General features: G+C 42.5%; 2 protein-coding genes across 5 annotated transcripts in view; one reads left to right on the forward strand and one right to left on the reverse strand.

Moving 5' to 3' along the window:
• SMAD3 (SMAD family member 3) overlaps window positions 1-5174 on the forward strand; it is a 114803-nt gene extending 109629 nt beyond the window's left edge. Inside the window, exon 9 of the mRNA XM_012740758.3 lies at window positions 490-5174. Coding sequence (XP_012596212.1) covers window positions 490-613 — 124 coding nt within the window. The 3' untranslated portion in view covers window positions 614-5174. The remainder of the gene's footprint in view (window positions 1-489) is intronic.
• A 5769-nt stretch (window positions 5175-10943) lies between these two features.
• The window catches only part of AAGAB (alpha and gamma adaptin binding protein), a 45403-nt gene continuing 34798 nt past the window's right edge, over window positions 10944-21548 (reverse strand). For 3 of the 4 annotated variants that reach the window (XM_012740778.3, XM_076004504.1, XM_076004505.1), the window contains exons 6-10: window positions 15556-15638; window positions 14609-14705; window positions 13309-13413; window positions 12827-12876; window positions 10944-12204 (exon numbers count right to left, since the gene is read on the reverse strand). In XM_012740778.3, the coding sequence (XP_012596232.2) occupies window positions 12127-12204; window positions 12827-12876; window positions 13309-13413; window positions 14609-14705; window positions 15556-15638 (413 nt within the window). In that variant the 3' untranslated portion in view covers window positions 10944-12126. The remainder of the gene's footprint in view (window positions 12205-12826; window positions 12877-13308; window positions 13414-14608; window positions 14706-15555; window positions 15639-21548) is intronic. The other variant, XM_076004503.1, reaches the window with a different exon arrangement.

Here is a 21548-nt window from a genome sequence, read left to right on the forward strand (position 1 = left end):
GCACATTGGGAACTGAAGGCATGTGGGCTCTGTCGGCGCTTTGTAAAAACACCCCTCAATCAGACAGACGCACGTCATCGCAGCCGGCGGAGGCGGGGCCCGGATCTGGAGGTGGGGGAGCTACAGGTGCCCATTCGGTGCAGACGGCAGCCAGGGAGACCTCGGCCCAGGCTGGAGGCCCTCCTTCCACTGGGGGGCTCGTCCCAGTAACTGGCTGACACCCTGGAATTGACTTTACATGTTTAACTCTTTAAGGTCCACCTCCTTCCCCGTCAGGAGAACCTGATTTACTCTAAGTCCGCCCTAGTTGCAGGGGTTTGGCCTGGTAGTTTCAGCAAGTTATTGGCACCCCCTCTAGGGCACTAACAAGGTAGGATGTATCTCTGACTTTGAAAAGTAGATTGTCTGCAAAGCAGAAAAGGGTGTTCTAATTTGTGTGTCCCTCTGGGCATTTTTCAAGTCCCCAACCCCTTTCCCTATTTCTTGCAGGAGACAGACAGTGACCAGCACCCCCTGCTGGATTGAGCTGCACCTGAATGGGCCTTTGCAGTGGCTTGACAAGGTCCTTACCCAGATGGGCTCCCCGAGCATCCGCTGTTCCAGCGTGTCTTAGAGACACCGGGCGTGCAGGGGGAGGGTGGGGAGGATGGGCTTGGGGAAATGGCCATGTAGGAGGTGGAGAAGATTGCAACTCTACTCAACCCATCGTTGTCAAGGAAGAAGTTTTTCTCCCTCAACTAAAGTGGCACCAGCCTGTTTCCCAAAACACAAAAGCAAACCCAGAGATGGATTTTACGAACAGCTGCATCTGCCCTTTGGCGCCAGCTTCAAGGGCAAGAAGTGGCTTCTGCTCTGGTGGCCTGAGCAAACAGAACAGGTAGTGTTTCACCACCCGCCCTCAACCCCCAGCCTCCTTCCTTTTTGAATGACAGCAATCTGGGATGTCGCAGTCCAACCGAAGTGCCCCTCTGTCCAGGACTGGATTGTGGAGTTCACCTTGGAAGGGTGTTCTCGGCAGGAAAAGCCTGCAGGGCGCTGAACAGACCTCACCCCAGCTCTCGGCGCTTTTGACAAACGCTTCACCTGAGCACTCCCGACGAAGCCCCACCACTCCAGCAGAGCCCGCACCTCGGGAGCCAGATCGGCTTGGGGTGGCGCCGGGGCTTGTCTGCCCCCCTGCCCTCTCAGAACATACCACTTGGCACAGGCGTGCTCAGCGGAACATGTGCACGGGACAAGTGGGAGTGGGTGAGAGCCACCTCTTCTTTAAAAACTTAAATTTGTCCTTTTTCACTTTGAAAAGTTGGAAGGATCTGCTGCAGCTCAGTGCGTATGCAGTGTAGAGTTTCTGTTGTCACAGTAATCTCAAAGAGATTTGAATGATGGTAAGTGTCCACGTGAAGCAGGGGGCCGTGGCCCTGGGATGGCGTTTAGGCTGAGGCAGCGCCATCCTGAGTGCATCCCTGTCATCCGTGAGAGCTCGCTCCAGATTCTGATGCATACGGCTATATTGATTTATGTAGTCGGTTGCAGTAATTAAATCAACTTTATCATATGCTCTTTTAAATGTTTGTTTTATATTTTTTAAGAAAATCCTGGGTTGGCATATTGACTGGGAAACCAGAGCGAGTCCCAGCCACTACTTCTCTCCCTTCTCTCTCCCAAGGGGAAGCTTTTTCCAGGTTTTGTTGCAGAGACACCTGCCAGCACTTACGGAAGCTGAAATTTACAGGAGCAAATTCACCAGAAGGGAAAAATCTCAGGCCAACACAGGCAAATGAAAAGGGCTATTAAAATTTTTTTACACCTTTGAAAATTGCAGGCTTGGTGCAAAGAGGTCTGCCATCTTTCCCCTGGGATCTAAGATTATCTAGCTCACAGTGGAGGATCATCAGTGACAACTACAGCAGTTATATTGCAGAATAAGTACCGCTCCCAGTGGCAATTAGGGAGAAAACTAATATAAATTATTTCAATTGTAAAAAAGAAAGAAGAGCCCTCCTCTTTTACTGGCCTTTTGCAGAATACAGCAGACAGAATTGCCACCTTCATTCAATTGGTACTTTGTTCTTTGCTGCTGTTTTTGTAGGAAGTGACTTATCCCACATTTTTGCATGGATTTATACCAGGAAAAATAAGAGGATTTCCTATGGAAGTCCTGTCTTATTCCAAGTGAAGGGAAGAAAAGTGTATACTTCTGGCAGGTTATAAATCTCAAATGTGATGCAATTTCTGACGCTGTAGGAAGATAGAGGGGGCTTCCTGGTACCTCCCCTGCAGGACCCTGTGCCTAGGAAGCGGAAGCCTTGAGGTTTCCAGGTAGGAGAGCTGTTCCCTGAGCCTCCTGAGGAAGAGACTGAAGGAGCACCTTGCCAGGCCTGTCTGTGCCAGTCTTCAAGCAGGGATGTTGACACAGAACCCAGAGACAACACGAAACCCCTCGCTTCCTCTGAGAAGGCCAAGTACTGTGGGTCTGAAGCGCGTGCCTGGCACGAAATGATCTATGGGCTGCTCTTACAAACGCAGGAAGCCCGCCCCTCGTGTGTGTGCGCTCACCATCCCAGTCAGCCGGGACCCCGGGCACAAATACTCTGCTTTGGCGTCTGCTGGAGCAATCATGGCCTCTCTCCTAAAAGCCATGGCAGCGGTTTCCGAGGGCCTGCATTCTCCACCTGCTACACGGTCCCATGAGGGCTTCCTGTGGCACACAGCTGTCCCCCAGCTGCTGGGGAACTAGCTTCAGGTACAGCCCAATTCTGGTGACCCCGTGATCAATGGAAGTCCTGTCTTGTTCCAGGTGAAGGGAAGGAAACGTATACTTTTGGCAAGTTAAAAACTTCAAATGTAATGGATTACACATTTGGGTGCATTTGGCTGGTGTCTTAGAATGCTCAGTGCTCAGACCTGAAGACTCCCTCTTGGCCCCGTCTTTATAGACTAGAGACTACCACAGGAGGACATGTGAGGAGGCTGTAGGCAAGCCCGCCTTTGGCATCACTGAAAATAAATTTGGTCACACTTAAGAGGTTAGGAAATGGTGCCGTTCCCATTATAGAGCGCTACGTAGGTGCTTTGGGCATGTGTAATATTAGTGTCCTTCCTTAAAGTCACAAAACTAGTTTTCTTAGTTTTAAAATCCTTTTGTATGAATGGCATTTGTATATTAAAAAACTTTTCTAAAGAACAGTTGAAAGGGGCAAGAGGAAACCAGGGCAGTTTTAGAGCTGTGCCGGTGGCTGCTGGATAGCGGTTCCAAGTGTAGCGAAGTGTGTGTTCCCCTCCCCCCAGGCTCCTGCCGTGACGGCGTCTCTGCCCTGTGGCTTGTGCTGACACTGGCCCCGAGTGTGGCTAGCACTGGGGCATAGATCCATGTCTTCAGCACCTCCCGAGGAGCCGACTTTTATTTCCTTTCCACTCCTCCCCACTAGTCCTCTTCTTCCCAACTTTATTTAGTAACTTAGATCCTTCCAGCGCATAGGTAGGTAGCTCCCCCAGCCGGTTTGGATTACAGGCCTGCGCTGGAACATCATCTCAGTTGGCCACCTTCCTGGCAGGCTGTAGATCTGACATTTTGAGACAAGCCCAGAGTCAGGAGCGGGGACTTTGACTCTTACGAAAAACACACATGAGGGCAAGGCTGCTGGCAGACTTTTCCATTGTCCTTATGTTGTCTGTTGTATTTTTTTATTGACTATGGTGATTATTTTTTTAAATCATTGTTAATGTATTGAAATGAGCTGTAGCACATATCATGTGCTTAATTTGTTTTGTTTTTCTCCATCCCCCCTTGACTTCCTAGAGTTTGGCCATATTCCAGGCTAAATGCTTTTACTCAAACCACAGAAAGGTTTTCTTTAAGTAGCATGTGCATGGCATGCATGTACGTGAGTAGTCTGGGGAGAAGGCAGATATCTGATTTCACTCTTGGCCCCAGGCTGCCATTCTGAGGCTCCGTGATGGGCTCCACAGGGCCAAAGCTCACATTAGGCCCCTCTCCTTAGTCCTCAAAAACAGAGGTAGGAAAGGAATCTGCAGGCCGCTCATGGGACTGCTTACCAAGGGGGCTACAAGAGAGGGCACAAGTCTAGCTCTGGACCCTGTTTCTTACTGTGTGACTTGGCTAGAGTTGGGAGTTTTCCCAAAATATAGACATGTCCCCATTTTACCGGAAGAAAACCTCAACACAGCTAAGCTGTATCATTTTTATTTGTGTGGCATAAATGTTCCCTTTAGCACCCCTTCAAGTAACAGTCTTCACAATGCGCATCACTCTTAGAAGGAGCACCAGCCAACTCTGAAGGGGGCAGGGAGAGGAGAAAAATGTACCCCGGGGATATGACCGAAGATGAAGGTGCAGCACCTGTGATGGGAGTTGTCAGCGGGGAAATGACTTGCTGTACGGGCAACTGTTCAGAAACACAGCTATCACATAAAAGGAACTCGCCTCTCCTATAAACTGGATCTAGAAATTCTCAGTGATTCTATAATGGATTTTCTTTCTTTTTTAAATGCAGAAATAAGGTATACTCTAGTATTCTGGTGTTTTTATATTTATGTAATAATTTCTTAAAACCATTCAGATAACTATTTAATTTTTTAAAGAAAATTGGAAAGGTCTCCCCTCTCAAGGACAGTGGCTAGAAGAGTTGGGGCACAGCCAGTTCCGAATGTTGGTGGAAAGTGTAGTGACTATTTTGGCTCAGCAGCCAGAAACGCCAAACCAGGCTGGCTAAACAGGTGGCAGCGCATAAAAACAGGTAGCCTCTGAGTCCAATCTAGGCCCTTCTGTAGGAGTTTTATGAACCAAGCCCCCCTCGCTTCCTAGGGGTGAAAGCTCTACAGAGAGCTGGGGCCGTCTTTCTCCAAGAAGCCTTCACTCGCCGTCACGGCTGCTGCTGCAACTCGGCTGTTCCGGACTCACGGTGTGCGCTGGGGGTGGGGGTGGATCATGGAGGACGTCGATTACCTTCACTATTCGGCCAGCCTGACCTTTTAATATCTTTGTAAAAAGCATGTATGTATTTATAGTGTTTTAGATTTTTCTAACTTTTATATTTTAAAGGCAGAGCACCTGTTTGTTTAAGCATTGTACCCCTATCGTTAAAGATTGGTGTCCTCTCTCTTGTTAAGTGCCCTTCTAATAAACTTTCCGTGGAAAAGCTCCTGTGCCAGAAGCTCAGTCTGATTCTTGCTGCTGTCTCTGGGTGGAGAGAAGATGTAACGGGGCCCAGCAGGGGCGAGGGGGCTTCAGGGCTCGGGAGGGCCAGAGGCAAATGTCTGCAAGCCCAGGCGTACTCTGTCCAACCACGCGCCGGGCCACGTTCTGCCGTCGGCCTCGTGGAACACCCACTGCCCTCTTTCACTCACCAAGGGCAACATGCAGTGCCAGCCGGTCTAGCAGTGACAGCAGCACCTGGGCCATCCACGCAAAGGTAAGCTTCCTAATTAGTGTGTGTTCCTGCTCCCCACATCTAAACGCTGCACAGGTCCCCTTGATGCCACCTCGGCAATGCCGCTTTGCATTTGTTCCCCCTGTACCCGAAAGCTTGTGGCAGATGATTGAATGCTACCACCCCAACCTCATGCCCTGCCTGCCACCTTTTGCTTCTACCAGTCCTCTCCTAGCCTGCCTCTTCCATGCTGTCACCATGTCCTAAATGCCACCGGACTAGTCTTCCTACAGGCACGAAGGTAGTTTTAGATTCACAAGGAACAAGTTTTCCACACTTCAGCTCAGATGACTGTTAGCTCCCGTGAAAACTCATTTTGAACTCAAACTCCCAAGGAAAAGGGGACTTCAAAATTGTTTCCTTGGCTGGATCTTATACTGACCTCAGAAGATGTGGACAAAGAAACAGGATGATTAAATGTGCAATGCCATTTGGTTTCTAAGAGTGTGAAGAAGCAGAATTTGAGGGAGGACAAAATGGGGCTAGAATAATCCTTTAGCGTGGCCACTTCTGCAGCGGTCTTTCTTCTAAGGACCTGGCCGGAGTCCCAGCACACCGCCCTTTACCAGCAAGAGGCAGGTCTCGCAGCAAGGGCCTTTATATTTGGCCTCCTTGAACCGCATGAAATTCCTGCCTTTATGATTACTCTTTGGCCAGTTTCACTTTCCGGCTGCGGCTGTCCTCCCTGCTGACCAAACCCGCCTGTGGGGCAGGCCCCGCTCCCTGGACTTCCCAGTTCTCCTTGGCCCTCTCGCACAGGCTGCTCTTTTTCTTGGGCCTACACCTAGTGTTCCCAGACCACTGTGTGTTCTCTTGCCACTACTCCCTGAGTGATCTCATCTACCCTTACGATTTCAAGCCACATAAATGCTAACGGCTCCCAAATCAGTACTGGCAGCCCAGACAGCAATCCCGAGCTTCAGACTCATGTCCGACAGCCTGCTGGCTACTGATACGAGGAGGGTCCACAAGTACCTCAGACTCACAACTTAAAATATTCATTTTCCTTATTAAACCATCTCCCTTTCCTCTGGCTTCCAGCCCTGTTTCTGGCATGACCATTTGCCCAACCTACATCCACAGAAGTCACAGGTGTCCACCTCTCCCTCGCTCCCCAACTCCAAGCAGTCCCGTGTCTCCAGTCTCTCTGCTCTCGTGCCACTCACACTGCCCTATACTGCAGGTCCCCTAGTGCCTGGACAACCGCACCAGCGTCCTGACGGCTCTCCTATAAACGCACCATTCACACTGTCCCGGTAACCTATCAGACCTTCGGTGGTCCCCCCAGTCCACGGCACACATTCTAAAGTCTTTACGCTGGACACTTGGCCCCTGTCATTTGCCCCACCTGGGTCTCACCACTCCCTGCCTCACACTCTGCAACCCAGTGACTCACAGTTCCTTGCGGATCACCCTGCTCGTGCTATCCCTCTGCTTGCTCGTCAGCCTGTCTCCCCCGCCTGCACCCTGCACGCCGGCCTTGCTCACACACACCACCAGTCCGCCCAGGGGACTTCTACTGACGCTTTGCAACTCAGTCCAGACATCTCTAGGAGCCTTTCACGAATATCTCTATTTGTACGACCTCCTCTACCACATGTTAGCTGTTTGTGTCTGTCCCTGCTCTAGGCTGTGAGTTCCTTGAGATCAGGGTTCACATTTTATTCTTGTATCCCTCGCTTCTTCTGGCCACTCTTTTACTGAATAAATGAGTCAGTCATCGCTCACATCTTGTAAATCCTACCTTAGCAATATCTTAATATCCCTTTCCACTGCTGTCCTATAGTAAGTCCTTACGTATGTTTGAAGGAATACCATCAAAATATAATTCCTGATTGCCTTTTATCACAGCTATTCCAAAATTCTCCTAATTTCTCTCTCTCTAGTCCAGGGATAGCAAGTATGTGGCAAAATTACCACCATTCTCAATTTTTCTATCCATGGCAAAAACCACCAAAGTGCTGGTCTACTCTCAGCCTCAGAATCCTTCTCAACACAACTAATCAGTTAGGCAGATACTGCTAATACTGCTGCCAGATTTTCCTGGAATGTAATTATGGTTACATGCCTTTTCTGCTCAAAAACCTTTGGCTCCTCAGTTACCTCCAGAGTAGGTACAGACTACAAGATAGTATTTCAAGGCCCTCTCAAACATCCACCTGTATCTACCACCATTTCCCTAAGTGAACTACTCAGGTTTCCCAGCACATCCCCTTGCTCTTACTCCCACTAAAAACTGTGCTGCCTCCAATCACCTGTCTGCCCAAATTCTTTATCCTTCTTGCTCAGTACAAGCATTGCTTCCCCTAAGTCAGTGGTTCTCAAAGTGTGGCCCCAGGACCTGCAGCATCATCATCATATCACCTGGGCTGTTAGAAATGCAAATTGTCATGCTCCAGGCCTTCCAGGTGATTCTGGTGTGAGTTCAAGATTGAGAACAGCTGCTTTTAAGATGCACTTTATGCTCTCTCCTTCCCACAGCAATGAAGGCTGGTCGCAGCACTTTCACATTCCGCCAGACATTCCGTCGTTTGTAACCTTGTCTCGCTTGCCCTCTACTCCCACCTGAGTAGGACTCTGAGCTCCTGGAAAAGAGGAACTACATCCTTACTCAAGGCTGTATCCTCCACCACGCCCAGAGTCCTCCACCACCAGCTCAGAGTCTGGCACCAAAAAAAGTTCACAGTCACTGTTGGCTGGACCCTGAATCCTTGCTTCTGCTCTCACCAGGGTAGAGGAACAAATATGAGGCCATCTAACTTTGCCATTAATGACTTCCTGAGAATTTCCTGAGGAGGCAGGATTGGTGCAGGCCATGTCCTTGGACTTCAGATTTTAAAAATCTTCTGTCTCTTAAACTATCCTGCTGTTTCCATAAAGTTCCTATCCCAGGCCTTACTTAACTTACATTACAATAGCATTAAAACCACCTGATTGATAACAAGGGCAGAGGTTAACGACTGGTCACTTCCTTCCTGAGAGACAGCCAGGGAGGCTTTCTTAGTAAACTGGGCATGAATAGCTATCAGTGCCTCCCAGCTTTGTAGCTGTGGGAAGTGTCCAGGCCTATCAAGAGATATACAGAAAAGGGCTTTTGAAGGAAAATTTTCTCCCCCTCCCCCCAGTTCCAAAGATGCAGTAATAATCATTAGGGCCAGGTTTTGAATCAATACTTTTCCAAAAGGAAACAAAATAGAACTGTAAATCACTAAGAGTTGGAACGGGGCTCAGCAGTGTTCCAACAAAAGGCCCACACTATTGCTATGACTTTTTTTGTTAATTCTTCACTCCACAAATCAGAGGAACAATTTAGAATCAATATACTTCCTATGCTAGAACTTAATTCTGAGTAAAGACACCTATGTCAAGGGCAAGACTTGCGATGTTAATGACAGGCATAGATAATGCTAAAATACAAAACTTAAAAGAATTTCTAAGACTCTTTCTACAGGAGCTTACATGCCAAAGGTGCAAGGATGGATCACTAAACTCCAAGTGGAATCTAAAAAAACCTAGAAATTTGCTCTGCATGGTCAGCATTCTACTTTTATGAGACACACAAATTATGGGAAAGTTAATAGGGTGTTATTTTCAAACTAACCTTGTAGTAATATACTAGGGTCAATACACTTGACCAAAATTTTTTACATTTTCTCCACCTATTAAGATTTGGTATTTAACAATATCATGCTGTAGCTAAATTATCTATTGTAAAATTGGGGAGAGGGTAGTGAAGAGCAAATCTAACTCATTAGGGCATCCACTAAAACTGTCTCCATCAATCAAAACGTTCAATGAATCAGAACCCCTGACCACACTGGACACATGTTTGCTAAATTTAGCTTTGCATCAGCAAACACTCAAGCTCAGAATAGTTCACAGAGCTCTCATCTTACCCTTAGACAGTGATTCTTCTAAGATCGTTTTTCCACAGCAGGCCAAGGCAAAGCAAGGCAAGGCGCGCTCCACGTGCTCTCTCGATGGCTATTGTTAAGAGATTGGCCCAAGGTTAAAGGAATGTGACAAGCCTCGGCAGAAATGTTTATCCACACCTCTCCTCAGTGGGAACATGAAACCAGCCATATCTCACATTTCACGTGTTATAAGTAGTTTGCAGGAATGGCCTGACATGCTCTATGGTCCTTGAACCACATCCCATATTACTCAACCATCTAAGTCTAGTTTAGTTTCCCTGAATCTCTAGCTTCTCTGAATCAGATGTGGCCAAGTTTTATAAATAGAGAGCAAGCAAACTGGTTCTGTCAATCTTCTCATACTCTGGCAGGCTAGTGTATTTTAAAATTATAAAAATATCTATGTCTTCATCACTCTAAAATTATTACATAACACATGATTTTCTCAGGGGGAAAAAAGTTTATTCTTGTATCTCCCTACCTTCCAACACTCATCTTCAAACTTTGTGATCATATTCATTGAACATAAAACATACTTTACAAAATGTGTTACAAAATAGAGATATGTTTAAGGAAAAAAAGCCAAGTCTCTTATTTTAAATCCCAGCTGGATGATCCATAACTGTGATGGCATGTACATAGGTCACTTTAGACTGCAACTGTTATTGCAGCGTTAGCTCATGATCACTATTCCTAACATGGGCCTTTAGTAGATACCACTAGATACCTTTATTCCGTTCCATGTATGCCCTAGAAGAGGCCAATATCCCCAGATAGCTGAGGTCTTAAAAACATGGTGATATTATATGTAAACATAGTAGATTCCAAAATAGTGAACTTAGACTATTCACTACATATATCTAGCCCAGTGAAGGACAGAAAGCTTCCCCTTCTTGGCCCCCTACTGAAAAACAACAAAAGCATAATAATGCACATTAGTAGACTTTATAAATAAATCATATTTTAATCACCTATCTTTGTTTAATCCACAAAATCAAGTTCACAGCTTTTTCTAGTCTGTTTTTCCTAACCATGAGGCCTAATATATTTTCTAAAACCTTCCATAGTTTAACAAAAACATGTTCCACTTTCATTTTTATAATCCTAGAGCCAACTTCCTTAATGCAGTCATCTCAAAGAAACACTGGTGAGATGGCGGTGAACCATGGACTCAAAGTCCTTCAGAACAGTTAAAAAACAGTAATAAAAAAAAAAAGGTCACCAAGCAAGACACCTTCCAGCATTCCCGGAATGCCTCTTCCGGAATGCTCCAATCTCTGAGAGGTCTCCTTCCTGTAGTCACCAGCCTGCAGGCCCCTGCAGCATTCCATTCCTTCTGCCACAGTTTCAGGTTCTTCAGTGCTTGTAGGTGGCACCTGGAGGGGGTGTGAACTCTTTCTGCTCCTGACCTATCCTGTGTTCCTTTCATGCTGTGTGAACAACTCCAGAGCCCACACTAGGCCAGAACCAGTTCTCAGCCCATGTACTGGCACCTTCCACCCACGGTGCTCAGTGCCATTTTAGCGCCGCATCAGTGACTACCACAGTGAAGGGCAATGACATGCATTACGGAAATGTCTACGAAAACAGAAATCAGGATTTTATTCGCTATACTTTCCACTCTTCCTTTAAAAACTTTCCTTTGGCAATCAGTCCCTCTGGGCTGATCCATTGGAATAAGACAAAGGATAAAGAGCAAAGGGTATTCCCTAAGGGCTACAGTGCTGGAAGGTTACAGAGGGGCCATCAACCCTGGAAACAAGGTGCTCAGGAATCCTTTGCCTAACATTTCACATCCTCGCCCACCTCCTTAGTATTGCTATTTTTGGCAGTGATCTCTGTTTGGCTTTAAAAGAGAAAGGGGAAAACTTGCCGTGTTTTGAGGGTATAGTAAAGTGTGACGACACAACTCTGGCATCTCAAGTAGCAGGGAGAACTCTAAGGCTGAAGAGTTTCTTCACAATAATGCTAACACAAAATCTCAGTACATGATCACTTACTGTTTCCACGACCCATATAGGGATTCCTTGAGATTCTTTCTCTCTCTTACACACCCCCCCACACAACTCAGTTAGAGGGGTTTTATCCCAACCAGAGTAGGACACTTTTGCCTTATTTATAATAGTCTAAAAGTTCACACTGGTTTTTCCATTTTTTCTAGCATAAGTTCAGATACTACACTTCAAAAGAAATGCCCTGAAGCATTTTTTTTAGTTAGAGACTAACCTATCAGCCACTAACTGGCCCATCTATACTATAGTACAAATCAAATCTGCAGTTGCCTCATTTCCTTCCCCGAAAACCATCATAGCTCAAAGCCACAAGCTTCTTAAATGGAGAAAATCCCAAACACACAGGAAAGGTGATATAAGCCAGCCCCTGGTGTGCACTATCAAGTGTCAAGGTGGAGAGTGCTACTTAAAGGGCTGACTAGGAATGGCCTGGTGGTTTTCTTCTTCCATCTGGGTAAAATCACACAGACCTCTGAAACTCATTCTGCCCCCATTCTTAGACCAAGAAAAGTATATCTGAGAAATTCTCACTCATTATTATCCTTATATTCCTCACTCCCTTAAAATATACTAAGGGAGAAAAGATCTCTCCTTAATGCCCTACTAAAAACTAAAATTAAGTGAACCCTATAAACAAGTCAGGGGGCCAACATGATAATGGGAATTTCAGCAAAATATGACTGGATTGAGTAGGGAAGTTATCTTAGATAGAGCTAGAATCTTTGTTAGTCAAACCCTTGTAAGAATAATTTAGTGTTCTTCATCAGATGAAAGGCCTTCAATTTCATCTCTGTCTCCCCCAATTGCCATCCAGAATGCTTTGGCCACCTGTGGAGAGAAGCATGCAACGAATTTTAGGCAAAATAGCTAAATTTCAGCTTGTTTCTTATGTCATACCTTGAACTCACCTAAAATCTATACTTTGCCCTCCAGCCCTCTGGCAACAACCCTTGAATACCATTTGACCCAGGACTTCCACATTTAGAAATTTATACTAAGTATATAATCAGAGTTGTATACAAAGGTGATGTGTAAGGATAAGCACGGCTTCATTATTTATAGAAGCAAAAAATGCTCATGGCCTAAAAGGGAACTGGATAAATTATGACACATTCATATAATGGAAAACCATCAACCATATAAGTTTCCTGCCAAGAACACGCATTGTGTTAGTAATAACAAATCAAAACGACTAAGAGTTTTCTGGCCAATGGTTAGGAAGGCAAACATCCTGAGTCTCAATGAAGGTTCCATGTTACTCAACATACAATTGAAAAATCTTGGTTTGACTAAAGCCACTATATTGTTATTGTACAAATATTTAATTAGTTATAATAGCCAATAAAAAGCTCACACTAAGACCCTGTAGAAGTACACAAGTGTGACATGTAATTATAATAGCACTGGACCTTTTGTGGGTACTCAATAAATACCTGACTCATTGTCTCACCTTTTCTGCATGCAACTTTCTTTGCTCGTGAGGAAGCGTCGCAGCCTTGTCTAGGGGGAAAATATATCTTAAGAAATTTGTCTGATAGCACAGGAGAATCTGGAGAGTATGGATGTTCTAAGACTAGAAGATGGGAGATGGTTTCAAAGACAAATGTTTATGGTGTCGTCATTACAGCTATTAGGAAGTTTAAGTCTTCCAAATATTCCAGATGGAAATGACGTGAGTAAATTGGTAGGGATCTTACAGATTCTATCTTATGAGACACACTGAAAGAACAAAACGCAGGAGAGGCATGATGAAAAATTTTCCCCAGGGAATTTTTTACCAACAGAGGATGACAGTCCCCCGAGTAGCTAAGTTTCTTCAAAATGGCTGAGACCAGAGCACAGGATCCAATCTAGCAGTTACAAAATAAAACACTACTACAGAAAAAGGATGAGCAATGATACAGGAACATGTTAGACAATGGATCTGATTACCTTTCATTTCCTTTAACTTTGAAAACAGTCTTTCAAAATTCTCCAAATCTCCTCCTCCAGTAGTAAGACTGGCTAATTCTTGAATATCCAGATCTAACATGGGATCTGAAATAAGGATGTATCACATTATTTGTATATGTGCTAAATCCACAGAATCCTAAGGCAATGAATGCTAGCTGTGATGAAAGTCACCAATGACTGACTAATGCCCAATAATATGTAGCAGCTTTACAGCTTATGGTGTCTCACCTGATTGGCTGCCTTCACAGATGAATAGAAACTTATTTTATCCTTATAACATTGTAATGAGGTAAGGAATATTATTTCCATTTTAAAGACAAGAAAACGAAAGCTCAGAGTTGAAGTGACTTGCTCGAGGTCACAGCCAGTAAGTGTATTCAGACTTAAGCATTTCCAACTGTGAAGGCCACACTCAGTCCACTAAGGTACACTGATTCAACAATAAATGACTAAAATTTATACCAGGTTTTACTGCACAACAAATATTTTCACATCTACTACTTACATCAACTATATAAAGTGATTAGGATTAGGAATTATATATGTAATTTCAGATTTGCTAACCCATACCCCTGTGAAAAAAAAATTTTTTAAGTAGAGTTCAGTTCTTTTTGTTTTTAACCTGAATGGTATCTAGTCTGATTACTGTTTTCCAAAGTTACTTAGGCTAGTTCTTCTCTTCCCCACCCCTTTCAATGTGATTAATGATTTGTTCTAATGGCAGAGATTTTAGCAGTTATAATTATTGTCAACTAAGGTCCTTGACTTTCTGGCTTTGGACAGTAGATTTGATTCCAGTTTCTATCCCAGGCTCTTCTTGCTAGAAGTTATTAAACTTCTCTGGGCTTCAGCTTCATCTCCATAAAATAACTTCTCTGCCAAACTTCATAACCAAATGAGAAAGTAGATATAAAAGAACCTTAAAAGGATGAGAAAGGACTTGTAAAGTTGTATTACTGTTGTCACCAACAATTCTGACTACTGTTAAGTACTATGGAAAAACTGCGGAATACAGAGCTATAAAGCTGTTTCTCCACCTTGGTTCTGCCTTAGCTAAGATGATTTGAATTAAGATCCTGCAAAATCAAAGAGAAAATGGTGCCCACATGTTTGTTATGTATGTATGCTTCTCCCTTTTTCTGACAGCCATTGGCAAGGCTCACATTCATTTGTGGGACACTATCAATTTTCTCCCCTTCTCTGTGTTTCAAGCCAGTCTCCCCTCAATGGTTTCTGCCCAGCCACCTATTCCAAGTTCCACAGAGCTCCTTGTACGTACCCACGACGGTGCCGGCCGGAGCGTCTGCTGTGTCCGATGCACCTCCCCGCTGACCGGACAGGGATTCAGCCCTCCCTGCTGCTGGCAAATGGGGCTGCTGTTGAGGAAAACACACAGAAGCAACAATTGAATAGTAGACGATTTCAGAACTAAGTCCCAAAAGGCTCACACTTTCATTCCCTGGTTGGCTTTAGAGAAGCAGTAATAGGAGTTAGAGGCAAACAAAGAAGAAAGTAGGAGTAAGATCACATTAAAAAATAAAAGGCAAAAAATTCACTAACCAAGGAGTATTTTCCCCTCAAGGAAGAAGTAGAAAGTGTTATGATTATACTACAGACTATTAAAACATGTTTTATGTGTTTCATTTAAGGTCCATGTTATATTCAAAATGTAAAATTGTACGTAATCATAACAGACATCTCAGAGGCTGATGAAGATCCCCAGAAAGACAGTGTGGTGCTGAGTAATGTGCTCTTGGTCCAGCATGCTGCCCAAGGTAAACCTGGACCAGACTCCCTGAGGACAGGGGTTGAGATCAGACTATAAGCCCACTGAGGGCAGGGACCTTGCCTCAGATTTATACAGAGCCTTTTATACAGGAAGCATAAAAAGCACCATCAATTTTATTTTCTATTTAAAAACCTAGAGGCAAGTTTAGGCCCCAAGAAAATCCTAGCATATTTCAGAAAGCACTTTAGCAAAAAAACATGGAGCAACCCAAACTACAAGCATCATGAAAGGGCTTATTACGTTAGCAAGAGCTGAACTAGCTTCTCTCAACAAGTGCCAGGCATAATAGGGCTGTTTTAGATTCTCCTTTCATCTATTTTTAATATTCTCTGCCACCTTTTAAGTGGAAAGGAAAAAATGATGAATGTGTAAAAGATTCACAATGACAACGAGAAATTAAAGCCAAAGAAGAAAAAAGATCCAAGAAAAACCTTTACCTCTGAGCGACAGGGCTCTGTTGACCCAATGCTGTGGTTTGTCCCAGCCAATGAGTTGAGAAGGCTAAAGCCCTGGTTCCTGTCTGAAGAAAAAGAACACAATCACTGAAACTTTTCATTACATTTAAAATTGTTAAAATGACTGTGATGATGAAACAAAGGCTACTTCTTCATTATCAAAGCTCTAACTATAAAAGTTATTTTCAATTATCATACACTCTCAATTCTGAATAAATTTTTTTAAGATCACAGACTTATTAGCCCAGGTATGGCTAATAATGGCAGGACCATTACAACAAACAAAAGGCCACTCAGTGGTTCTATTTGCAAAGATTGACAGCACTACTGTTTTAACAGTCACTATGCACTAATATTCCATTGTTTTAAACAATCAAAAACATTTTTAAAAATCAACACTAACGTATTAATACCAGGTGAGATGGAATATGCATGCTAATCTGGATATGAGTGAGCCATTTGCAGTTACGGCTCCCAGTTCTCATGTTTGTATTTTCAACAGAGGACAAATCTGGAGCAGATCATCTAGAACTGATGAGAGTATGAGTGCCAGCCTTAACCCCACAGTTGTCCCCAGAATCACCTGGAGCACTTATTAAAACTGCCCCAGTACTCAAGGACTCTACCTCGGACTGAGTCAGCATCTTTAGGGCAAAGGCCAGGGAAACTCAACTTTTAGCAAGTACTAGGAGAGTCTTAGGATCAGAGAAATTTGAAAACCACTGCCTTAGAGTACAATATGAAACCACAACCCAAGTGTCTAACAGTAGAGAAGCAAAGAACTACTCTCTCAAAAAGACAATTTCCTTCCATCTTGCCATTCCTTCCTTGAACCCACTCTCATCTCTCTTCTTTAAACCACCTACCAACTTCCCACACCCTTTCCCCTGCCAGGAGAAACCTGTTGTCAGTACTCCTCACACAGAGGTATCAAAAAAGAGAAACTGCCATTTCCTTCCTTCTTCCTTCACCTGGGGAGATTTGCCTTTTCAACTGGGATGAAGCCCAGCTGTGGCCTGCTGGGCGTTATAGCGTGCAGCTTCTCTGCACAGGACCTCTCAACCAAGGAGGCAGTCCCATGCGGCCACCAACCCAGTGCCTATGCTTTTAAGGCTACATTGTCTGGGCAACACTAAGAGGCTGCTGCAACCTCAACAGGGGCAGCGTGGTCACAGGGGCATGTGTACTCCTGGAGCCCCCTTCACCTCCTCATCCAAATGGCTGGGTGTGCCCAATCCACGGACAGGGCACTAAGGTTTTATCAAGGTAGGATGCTGAGGATCAGAGGCCTGAGAGAAGTCAATCAATGCTGTGCTCTACACTGACAGTTTCAGAGGCCGAGGATGTTTATTTAAACATCCACATGGTTCTTTCTTTTAGCCAATGTGCTATTGATTTTAAAGTAGTTGAATGCAGTTATGCAACAGACAGCATCAGACGGGGATTTACCTGTCATGAGGATACATGAAAGCTCTTATAATATACTTTAAGCTATTTGTACAAAAGGCAATATCTGAGTAATAAACTACCACAGTAAGAGAACTCTCATTTTTATTACTGGAAATAACTTAGACTTTGGGTAATTTTCAAATCCAATTCATAAATCTCTCCATATTCCAATTCCACAGCTTATGTTTTTTCTCTGTTGGGCATTCTCTAAACTTGGCAGACCAGACTACAACTCATAAAGAATAATGCAATACAATGTCAGTTTATGCATGTTATTAGACCAAAGCAGTCTATTTAAAATGCCTCATTCTTTACAGTGGCTGCCTGTGAGGAGAAAACTAGGATGGACAGCAGTTAGAAGTAGGAGCTAGACTGATTACTGTACACTGTAAACCTTTGTGTACCTTTGGATTTATGTTCCGTGTCCATGTATTATTCATCTATTCAAAGAGATTTTTTGAACTTTAATGGTTTTATGCTATATGTATTTTGCCACAATAAAAAAAATCAAAAAAAATTTAATGCTCCAGTTCTAATGGATAAAATTATGAAAAAGTCAAAACAGTGGGAAGAGAACTGGGATAGTTGTCAGAAAACCTCGCTCTGCCTACCTGTTTGATCTCAGACATGGTAATCAATCTCTGTGCCTCAGTTTTTTGATTTGTAAAATGAGTTGGTTGCTATACATGGTTGTTAGGATCCCTTCTACTCTAGAAGTTTGTGATTTTATGAAGTAAAGAGGCAGTTTATAGCATCTCTTAACAGCAACTTGGAATTAGCTGAGCTTATTTTTTTAATTACTTAATAGAGAGAAAAAAGGATCTTAAATTTCAGAATCCTTGTAATAAGATTCACAGATGACTATGAGTTTATGGTCAGGTTTCAGGCTAATTATAATCACCTAGAAGGATTTTTTGCTCATTATTTTCTTATAAACTATGGAGAATTTGGTCAACTAATAAGAGAATTCATTATGTTCCACTGTTTATATATTTTTAAGAAAAGTTAGAAACATACAAATTTATGCCATTAGAAAAATAATTTATTTTTGTTTATCCACATTAATGTTGCTCAACATTAATGTACATTAATGTTGCTCAAAAAACTATTTTCTATACTTATGGCTTTTAAAAAAACTCTGTTTTGCCTGATTCAATGTTTATGAAAATTCTGCCCACATGTGCCTACTCTATAACTATTCTTCTCATAGAAAAGAATTACATAAATCTTTTCTTATTTGCTAGATTCTTCTCCCCAAGATTTGAGCATGGAAATGTCATTCATGTTAGGAAGTATTTATTCCTTTACCAGGTAGTTGTTAAAATTGGCTCTAGCATCTATGGTTTTATTAAAGCCACAAAATACTATACTAGAAAGGAATAAATGAATTCACCTAACTCAACTCTTCTTCTGGAACTTTACAGATGCAGAAAGGGCAAGTTGTTAAGTGATGTGAAATAAATTATTCTGGAAGGCATATTAAGTATATTAAACTCCAGTCCTAAAAACATCTGATTGAGTTTCAATAGTCTAGTAAGTTGGCACTGGTAGAATCATAGATAAAAATAAAAGTATCATGAAAAAAAATTGGTGGCCATTACAATAGGTTCTTCCAATAAGTATCAGAAACAAAATTATAGCCTCTAGTATAAAGATTTAAAATGGGAAATTCTTAAGACTTAGGGATGATTATTTTTTAATAAGAAGTTTCAAGACAATTTGAAATATATAAAATTGCTGGCTATCTCTTTACAAAACTAAAAACACATTGTTATTTTAGAAGTATAAAATGCATTTCACATAGCAATTTTGCCTTACATTACATGAGACATTAGAGAATTTAAAACCTAGGCAAAAAGGGAAATTTTAGTATGGGGAAAAGGGAAAGTAGTTTTTTAAAAGTATTTTTTCCTTTTAAGTTTTCTGCTCTTTTCCTACTTCTCCATTATTTATCAAGGCAATATGATAAGCATATGAATTTGTAGATCTGATTAAGGCATGGATTTGAATACTAGTTTTACTACTTACTGCGTGGTTTCATACAACTTATGCCTTCTCTGTACCTCAGTGTCCACACTGGGTATAACAACACCTTGCAGAATTTTTGTAAGGGTTAATAACAGTAGCTTACATTTACTTAGTGCTAAATCTGTGTAAAGTAATATTTTAAGTACTCAACATGCAATGTTTCTTTAATCCTCACAAGAAAGTATGCCTTCCACACAGAAATACCAGGGCTTCCCAGAAATTGTCCTGCCATTGTTAATACGATAACGGTTACATGGGTGAATACTTTCCAAACATCCCTCTACACACAAATAGAGACCAACATATATCTTACTTATTGTATTATCTTCTTTTACAGAGGATTTATCTTATTTTTCTCTTTTACAGAATAAACTATAACTCAGAGAGATTAAGCAACTTGTCCAAAGTCACATAGCTGGAACTAACACTTGAAATCTAGGACTCTCTGATTCTAAATTCCATACTCTTTGCAATTAAGCCCATGGGTCTTGGTAACATGTAAAGAGTTGAGATATGTACAGTGTCTTATATAATGTCTCGATGTATAAATACTGGGTACCACACAAATGTGGGTAAAGTGCAAAAAGGCGTTTTTTATTCATATATGGTTCTCTTTTGTCAGTAATTCTTCATTATGTCCCTGGGTTAGACTATGATTTTCACTAAACTAAGCTGAACAACTCAGGACTGAATAATTAATCATATGCCATTTACTAACTGATCCCAGCCCAGTCCTATCCTGGAGGCACTGGTCACATAACACTAGTAGCAGACAGGTGGTTAGATCCCACTGTCACTTCATTATCCCTCCAGTACACATATCAGGGTTTTCCAATCTCAGTATTGTTGACTTTTTTTTTTTTTTTAGTAGCGATGGGGGTCTTGCTATGTTGCCCATACTGGTCTCAAACTCCTGGCCTCAAGCGATCCTCCTGCCTCAGCCTCCCAAAGTGCTAGGATTATCAGACATGAGCCACTGCTCAGCCAGTATTATTGACATTTCAGGCTGGGGAATTCTTTGATGTGTATGTGGGTGGGAGAAGGAGGATGTCCTGAACAACCCCAGCCTCCACCCACCAGATGCCTATAAGACTGCCAAATCTCCCCTGGTGGGGGCTGTGGAAATCACCTCTAATTGAGAACCACTGATACAGATCTAACTAGGACAGGAAAATTCAGGCTGCAATCATTAAGTTTTAAGTCATTACTTGAAAAGATTTTCAATAAAAAAGAGAATAAAAACATTGAAAATATTCAATCACTCCCTCTTGTTAACACTAAAAATATACTCTCCCTACTCTGGGAAACTTTTCTAGACAATTTTAACCTGTAATCACCTCTCTCTCAATGCCATTTGCCTTTATTGTCATTATTCAAATGACCCTTTACAGAATATGCTAGTATAAATACTTATCTTGAATCTCTCTGCCATCCTCAACTATTGAATAAATTCTTTGCAGATATGGACAGTAGCTAATGGTTCTTTCTAAACTCCACCGCTCCCAGCATAGTGCTAAGCATACAGCAGGTGTGCTGAAATATCCAATGACTGCCTAATAGGACTCTCAGACAATGGCTGCGAGTATTAGCTATATAAAGAAGTATTTACTTTAAATTTGTATATACTACTCAAATGTTAAGAATTTCCAATGACAACAGCCCCCAAAATGCCTTATGTGACCTGTATAGTAAGAATTCATAGTTTATATTTTATTTCTTTAAAGTAACAATTATTTGGCATCATCTTAAGAAGTGTTAAGTTTTTCCCATACTTTGTTTTTTTTATATCCCCTTCCTCTCTGCACAAAATATATTCCTTTTATCATGAACATGTTCTTTTCCACCCATATGATAAACATGACCAAAATTATAATACTAAGATGTTTCAGGGTTTTTTTTTTTTTTGATATTTCAGCTTACGTAGAGAAGCTGTACCTATTTTTGAATGATATTCTTAAATTACACCATACTATTTAGGTAAAAAATTCTTTTTAAGAAAGTACTTCATCAGAAATTATTTCACTAGTATCAGAGAATAAGCCTACACTTTTATATTACATTCCACTTATGTTTGTCACATGAAATGTTTTTTAAATCATAAAAGAATCAGAATTGATTTATTTCTCTTTCACTAAACTAACACTTAAAAAGTGGGAAACTTTGAAATATATTATTAAAAATAGCACTTATTGGGCCGGGCGCGGTGGCTCACGCCTGTAATCCTAGCTCTCTGGGAGGCCGAGGCGGGCGGATTGCTCGAGGTCGGGAGTTCAAAACCAGCCTGAGCAAGAGCGAGACCCCGTCTCTACTATAAATAGAAAGAAACTAATTGGCCAACTAATATATATAGAAAAAATTAGCCGGGCATGGTGGCGCATGCCTGTAGTCCCAGCTACTTGGGAGGCTGAGACAGAAGGATCGCTTGAGCCCAGGAGTCTGAGGTTGCTGTGAGCTAGGTTGACGCCACGGCACTCACTCTAGCCTAGGCAACAAAGTGA

Source organism: Microcebus murinus, chromosome 6 (genome assembly GCF_040939455.1).
Source record: "Microcebus murinus isolate Inina chromosome 6, M.murinus_Inina_mat1.0, whole genome shotgun sequence".
Taxonomy (NCBI): Eukaryota; Metazoa; Chordata; class Mammalia; order Primates; family Cheirogaleidae; genus Microcebus; species Microcebus murinus.